Source organism: Leptonychotes weddellii, chromosome 12, assembly GCF_054177405.1.
Source record: "Leptonychotes weddellii isolate Sample4059 chromosome 12, ASM5417740v2, whole genome shotgun sequence".
NCBI lineage: Eukaryota > Metazoa > Chordata > Mammalia > Carnivora > Phocidae > Leptonychotes > Leptonychotes weddellii.
The window spans coordinates 2,789,576-2,797,070 of NC_138380.1; the positions used below are offsets into that span (position 1 = coordinate 2,789,576).

General features: G+C 40.8%; 1 protein-coding gene across 1 annotated transcript in view; it reads right to left on the reverse strand.

Moving 5' to 3' along the window:
* Positions 1 to 152: 152 nt before the first annotated feature.
* HTR5A (5-hydroxytryptamine receptor 5A) overlaps positions 153 to 7,495 on the reverse strand; it is a 16,443-nt gene continuing 9,100 nt past the window's right edge. Inside the window, exon 2 of the mRNA XM_006728946.3 lies at positions 153 to 1,751. Coding sequence (XP_006729009.2) covers positions 1,419 to 1,751 — 333 coding nt within the window. The 3' untranslated portion in view covers positions 153 to 1,418. The remainder of the gene's footprint in view (positions 1,752 to 7,495) is intronic.

Sequence of the window (7,495 nt, forward strand, 5' to 3'; positions counted from 1 at the left end):
GAGACTAAGCTTCCAACCAAGACAACAAATTAACATAAATTTCCTATTTTTTAAATCTTAATTGATATAATTTATTATAAACAAAGAAATATATATATATTTATTATAATAATTCAAAGACTGTTATAATACATAATTTTAAAATTCATGCATTCAAAGAATCAGGGACGTAGCGGACCACAGCCAGTTTTATTGTCTGAGACCTTTTTAAAGTTTTGTCTAATGGCCTGGGTTTTCTATGATCATATAAATGCTGTACCACCACCTAATTGCCTTGACTCATTTATATAAAGATGTCACTTTGTGAGGGACTGAGGCCACATTTTACCGTATTTCTGCCTTTCTCACTAGTTGCTAGTGTTGGCCTCCTAGCAGGGATTCACACACCAATAAGAAGACAGCAAATTAACCAACGGTCCCTTTAAAGTGTACGTGTTTGGGGAGTGCGCCTTCACAGTCCTTGGTTGTGAAACTATACTGAGGTAAGCCACCCATCATGACAACTGTTTTCCTTGAATCCTATGATCCAAGGTTAGAGGTCTTAGTCCTGCAACATCTGAATAAATTCCATACAAATAAAACCCATAGAAAATAAGCAAGTTTGAGAGATTCTACAAAACCAGTGGATTGTAACATTTTTTTGTGCACAGTTGCTTCAGAATGGATGGAGGTATTTGATTTTTAGTTCTTTTCCAAGTTGATGGGTTGAATTTTAGAATAAACTAGCCAAGTGGAACCTTCACCTCCTCCACAGTTGTGTGTGTGTGTGTGTGCTCATGCACGTGCTCAGAGCACACGTGCGTGGTTGCCACAAACAAAGCCTTAAAGCCAATATTCACTGGTCTTGCAGCTGTGGCTATGTACTTTAATAGGTTTAGAGACAATATTTTGTAGCCAAACACTGGGACATACACAACAAGTACTAGGGTATACTTACCAGGACTACAGAATGGAATTTCAAACTAGGCACTATTCCAGAAAACTGGGAATTATGATTTCCTACCCCTCGGATGTCCCCATTCCGACTTCTTCATCATTTTCTATCCATTCCCAACCTGTCCATGTTGCTTGATTCCCTCCCTCTCATCTGCCTTGTTTGACCTCTCTGGGGCAAGGACGATGACCACGCTGGAGTGGATTTTGGGGGGGGAAGGGCACTTTGTGGGCAAACTCTGTGGCTGTTAGGTGCAGAGTGAGCAATAACAGGTAAGTTAGATCAAGAAGGTCACCCAAACTGCCTGTGAAGACCCACATTCCTCCCTAGGAGTTCGGAAGTGAGGGCTAGTTCTGAAGACAACCCTGGAGAGCCTCGAGGGCTTGTGTCTTCAATGTGGTGCTGGGTAGGGATGGGGAAGTAGATGGCGTTGGAAATTTCACTGAGTTAGGGGATAGCTCCTTCTTATTCCCAGGCCTCATGCTCAGTGTTGCCTAGAAAAGAAATTCTTGAAGGCGCTATTGTAGTTCTTGTTGAAAGCTGTGTAGATGAGGGGGTTAAAGAAGGAGTTGGAGTAGCCCAGCCAAAGGAAGATGCTCTTCCAGATGGCGGGGATGTCGCAGGAGCAGAGGGGGCTGATGAGCTCTGTGGTGAAGAAGGGGATCCAGCAGAGTGCAAACACCCCAATGAGGATGCCCACCATCAGGGCAGCTTTCTGCTCTTTCTGTTCCCTCCACGTGTCCCCTTCTGTCTGGAAGGTGATGGTAGTGTGGCGGACAGTGAACACCATCTGGGGCTGCTGAGCAGAGGTCTTCGCCTGGAAAAGATCAGCAGAAGCTTCATGAAGAGCCAGCTTCTCATGCCTGTCAGGCAAGGGTAAGGTGAATCCAGACACGGATGCCTGGCTCCTGCACACCCACTTGAAGAGAAAGTCCTCGATTGTCGGGTGTGGGAAACTGGCAGCCTGTGGAGCCCACCCTCAGCTGTGAAAACATGGCGACAGAGCTGGGGGGCTTGCTTACATCTTAGAAATGGAAGGAACGGAGCATCCATAATAAATGTGATGAAGATGAATTCCCTGTTGCTGCCTATTCAACAAGGAAAACAGAAATAACCTGGTCATGCAGTACAAATCATTTACGGACAAAGGTACATGAGTAATCGAAAGGGTGCTATAAATCCTTACCAAACCCTTGGACAACTAAAGCCTGATTTTCCAAAATTTTAATAACTTTCTGTGTTTGTGTGAATCCTCCCTAAAGGAATTTTCTAGAATTTCTTCTGGTGTCAGTTTCCTATGACTATTTGGGACAGTTCACTCACCAGGACACTTATCTCCTCTGGGGCCTATTCTGTGTCCCTCCCCTCCCCCAACTTTCATGGAAAACAGACTCCAAACACTTAGATTCTCCCCAGTTGGGTGCTCCCAGGTCTCCTTTGGGCAGGTTTCCACAGAATCAGGCCCTCGACATAGTCCCTTCTCCAGAGAAGTGGGATTTCTGGGAAAGGGGCTCTTCCTTCCATTCCAGTCCTTTTACTTCCATCTTTGGGGAATTGAAATAAGGACTATCTGACGAAAAGACAGCCTAAATATGGAGAAATTACAATGGGTAGGTTTACTAAACTAGCAAGTTAACTGGTTCATTTAGAATTTGGGACAATTTCTGGGCTGATCAATCATTCACTGGTAGGTGAGACTACATGGACATTAGATATCATTCTTCCAAACCCCAGCATTCTGTAACCCCAGTACATTTGAAAAGGAGAATTACACAGCTCTCTCTCAGGCAGCTTTCAGACAAAGGACCAAATCAGAAGGTCATTCTCTTTAACCTAAACCACTTAACCGGTTCGTGGCTACATCTATAAATTGGAGTCAAAAGACATCGACCTATCTGTCATATAGAATAATGAAGTGTAAATAGGAACACTATGGTTAAAATAATATTAGTTGATATATGAATTATTAAATTTGTATGATAGCCTTCCTGTCATTTACTTGAAGAACAGTGAAACACCAAGTATTGTACAATCAAAAAGAAGATCATCAATATTGGAACAAATAGTCCACAATACTGCAACCCTTAAAAACATACATAAAATGAGGAGTGAAAATCTCCCTTTCTATACCCCGATCTCACCCCGAGATGGAACAATAGTAAACTTTCTTATATTATTAGTGCATATCTGGTAGTACTTGCAGGGAATTCATTTACAGAAATACAAACACAATATTTAGTTTCATTTTTCAGCATAAAGCAGGGAAACCCACCAATTTCTTAATAAAACTCAATCCTAAAATGGCATCAGAGAAGTCATTTCCCCCCATTTTCCAAAGATGGCAATTGAAGGAGAATTCTGGTCCTGACTGTTAAACCATCCCCCAACCACCCACCCCCACCCCCAAAATTCTCCTCCCTCTCAGCACTTTTTTGGTGGTAACACTGGCCACTCAGGGTTGTGACTCCCTTGTGCCCACCCCTTAATTCTCTATAGCACAGCTGATATAAAGGTGGAACTCTTAAACTAGACTTTTGTCGAAGTAGAAATAAATACAGCAACACACAACCAGATATTCTGGCTTTTGAGATACGGCACACTCTTGGAAACCAGCCAGCCCCTCCCATCCTGACTGCATGTCTGCCTTCCCTGTGGTCATTAGCCTTTGCAGACTGACTCCAGAAGCCCATGTTTAGTCCTTTATATACTCAACTTTCAGTTGCAAGACACAATGAGCCTCACAATGAAACTATCAATGTAAAGCCAACCTTCTTTAAGGCTGAGATATACCCCCCAAAGTTGCACATTCTATTTGTAGGAGTTTTCTGTTGCATAATGGAAAAGTTGCAAGGTTTCCATTCTCGGGAGCCATCTTCTTTCCTAATGATTGGCATTCAGGTTATCTCCCTCTCTTGAGATTTCGCCCTTCCGTACACTCAGATCCAGTCCTATATCCGAAGCGGCTGCCGTATCAGGATGTAGCTCATCATTCATCTGAGAGATGAGACCACAGTGGTTGTTTATCCAGGTGTATGACCTACATGCAAGTGTAGGATTTGAATATTTCTATAAAAATTAGTCTTAAGAAACGGGGGGGTCTAAGTATTATAAGACAGTTTCATGGAAGCCCATCACTTCAGTCATGGCCCCTGTAATTGAACGTAAAGTGCCCTACGTGCAGGCCTGCTTGTATGGGTATTTGGCAGTGCACTCTAAAACCTTGTATTCTTCCAGTACAGTTTACCTAGGTTCTTACAGAGGATGAGCTATTCCCAAATAAAACTTACACTCATTGGATCTGCAAGGATTTGCCATGGCGTCATGGTTCTAATGTTGAGTGAAGTGTGTTCTTAAAGATGTTCCAGGTATTTTATTTCTAAGTTTGTATTCAGGATGATTTCTCTCATGTCAGTAGGGTGTTTCAGCTAAATGTTTCCTCACAGGTGTTAGATTCATGCTCCTTTCTCACTGAGTTGTTAGTACAGCAGGGTGGGAGCCCACATCCACAGGCCCTTCCAACAAAGATTCAAGTGTCATGTTTTAACAATTCTTGTCATGTTCCATGAGAACCCCTTAGGGTTCTACTTTAAATTCAAGTTAAATATTTTTTCTAAATACTTTCTTTTTATGGTTTGCTTGGAGTTAGGAATTGTTTGTAGGTGAGTCCTAGAACTCCATATGTCTCAGAAAAGCACATTTTCTAGGACCTCAGTGCGAAATGTTGATCAGCATTGACGTTTCTCTTGGTGCAGCATTCAACACCAACTCACTTGACAGAAGAAAGAGGGTCACTGATTTAAAATGGTTCTTTTGGAACAGCAGAGGCTCCTCTGGGAGGAGGATCTTTGTTGTTTGGGAGGTTTTAGGTTTCTGGTTGTCTAATGTCTTTTGGTTGCTCACCCTGTGACTTTCTGACTCAGGGACTCCTTAGATCTTTGCTTTCTGCTAATCAATGATTGCAATAAAGCACCGGAGTCTGGAGAATTGAAATCTATTAATTACTCTATCAATTACTCAACATGCTCATTAGATCTATAGAAAAAGAAGTAGTAGGGTAAAAGAAAGTGAGCTTTCAAGCCAAATTAGACTTTTTGTAATTATCTTCATAACACTGTATCATTTATTTTTTAATTTATTTTTTTTAGTGTTCAACAATTCATCAGTTGCATATAGCACTCAGTGCTCATCACAGCACATGTCCCCCCTCAATGCCCATCACTTCACATATAAAATTTTTCTAAGTGAACAATTAGCCTCATCTCTCCAAATAAATGCATTCTTTGGGGGACATGTACTTATGTGTTAGACTTCTCATTTTTCCAAAATGCTTATGTGATAAATAACAATTCACTGGTTAATCATAAATCTAATATATTGCTTTAATTTCCTTTAATTTGGCTTCACTTTCCTATTAATATCAGAGATAATCGATAGATTACCATCAATAGTGGGTACTGAAGCTTAGGGATGAAGACTCTTACCTCAGAAGTGTGATTTTGGGTGATTTGCAGGTTAGACCACACCACTGTCAGAACAGAAGATGGACAGATGAACCAGAATGCTCAAGCTAGAAATGGTCTTACACGTTAAGGGATGGTTCCACAAGGGGGAAGAGTGAAAACATTCCTCAAACTTCCCAACTAACTTAGGAAAAGACTGATTGTTCTATAGCTATGGTAAGAAGGAAACTTGCTACTTGTTTAAATACCTTCAGTTGATCAGGGACAATACAGTTTTGTAAATACACATTTGCAAACCAACCAATCCTTGGCTGCCCTCACTTCTGAAAGTCAGCCAATTAGGGTAGGACTCACCCCAATAAACGTTCCTCTGAGTGCCAATCAATCGACAGCAGTCTCACTGAGTAACCCCACTTTAAGGTGATATCCATTCACTGCCCTCCAATTCCTGAACTCCATGCTGTCCCAGTCCCCAGAGATTGTTGGCATTCTGCTCTGCTCTAGAGACAGTACCTGACAAATATAACTTTTTCTTATTGTAGTAAGCAGTAGGTTTGGCTTGTATTTCTATTTCAGATACTATGTGGTGCTTGTATCATCCTTAGACAGTTCTAGAGCGTCCACTGAGATCATTTTGAAGACCCTCTACAGGATGCTTGGACCGCAGTATATTCACTGGGCCCCAAAGTCCAGTTGCATCAGGATCTGCCCCCAGGGGTGCCAGTCTCAGCAGCTCCAACCAGCCCCACTGGGCTCTTCTTGCTCTGTGCATTTTGTTATCCTAGGACTTGTAACAAAAAGTGTCTTCATTTAAGGTCTTTAGGCTTAGGTCTTTGTATCAATTACGTAGATCTTTGATTGAGATATATACCATTTGGTAATTGACTTAGATCTTTGGGTAAGCCCATTAGATCTCTTGTCCTGGAGGTGTACCACTTAGCAAATATTTTTTTATGCCCTTAATGTACTTAATTTACTGCTACTTGCTTTGCTTTTGCTGTTATTTGTCTATATGTGCAAAGTCTTGGTTTCATTGGGTAATTTAAAAAAAATTTTTTTCCTGGAGAGACTTTCTTTCAGTTGAATGTAAAAAGGATTGTTCTGTAAGGCATTAGCTTGATAAGCTACTAATCCATTCCAAGCCAGACCCAAGGGCTAATGTTTTGAGGACTGTTAGACCTAAGACCAATTTGTGAAAAAGCAATTAAAAAAAAAAAACAAAACATTGCTGTGTATTTATTTAATAAAAGGGCATATTTATGTTTACAAACAAGTTTGAAAAACAAAAGTAAAACATGTATGCTTCTACCTGTTAACCTTTTTCAAAATGCCAACAGCCCTCATGCTGTGTGAAGGTTTCTAAGGATTTATTAGAAAAATCAATACAGTTCACTCACAGTTCACCAAGACATCACTGAGCTAACATGTTTAGACAAAAACAAAAAGGACTAAGATTCTCTTGTAGTTTGATAGTTTGATTTAATTTGATTTGCCTGAAATAACAAAAGCATCTCAAGCATCTTTCATTATGTAGTTGATGTCTGTGGAAAAGCAATTAATCAAACTTTGCTTTGGGTCCTTTACAAAATTTGAGGGCACTCCCTGTCTTCTTAATTTGTGAAAGAATGTCACTTTGTTTAGCTGGTATTCTAGTTCAGTGAGTGTTGGGTTGGTGATTGTATGGCCCCTTGCTAGCCTCTGGTTAGGGATCCTGAGACACTATTCATTGGCACAGACTGTTGGCCAACCATGAAGGCTCTTTCTGTGTATCATGGTTTGTCTAAGCCAAGATCTTGAACTTCTCCTTTAGGGACTTTGACTTTCTATTTTAAATTGCTGTATAATCCTAACTCTTGTGCTTTTCTTGACAAATGTCTTTTTATTAATCTTTTTTTAAATTTTATTTTGTTATGTCACCATACAATACATCATTAGTTTTTGATGTAGTGATCCACGCTTCATTGTTTTCATATAACACCCAGTGCTCCATGCAGTACATGCCCTCCTTAATACCCATCACCGGGCTAACCCATCCCCCCACGCCCCTCCCCTCTAACACCCTCAGTTTGTTTCTCAGAGTCCATAGTCTCTCATGGTTCGT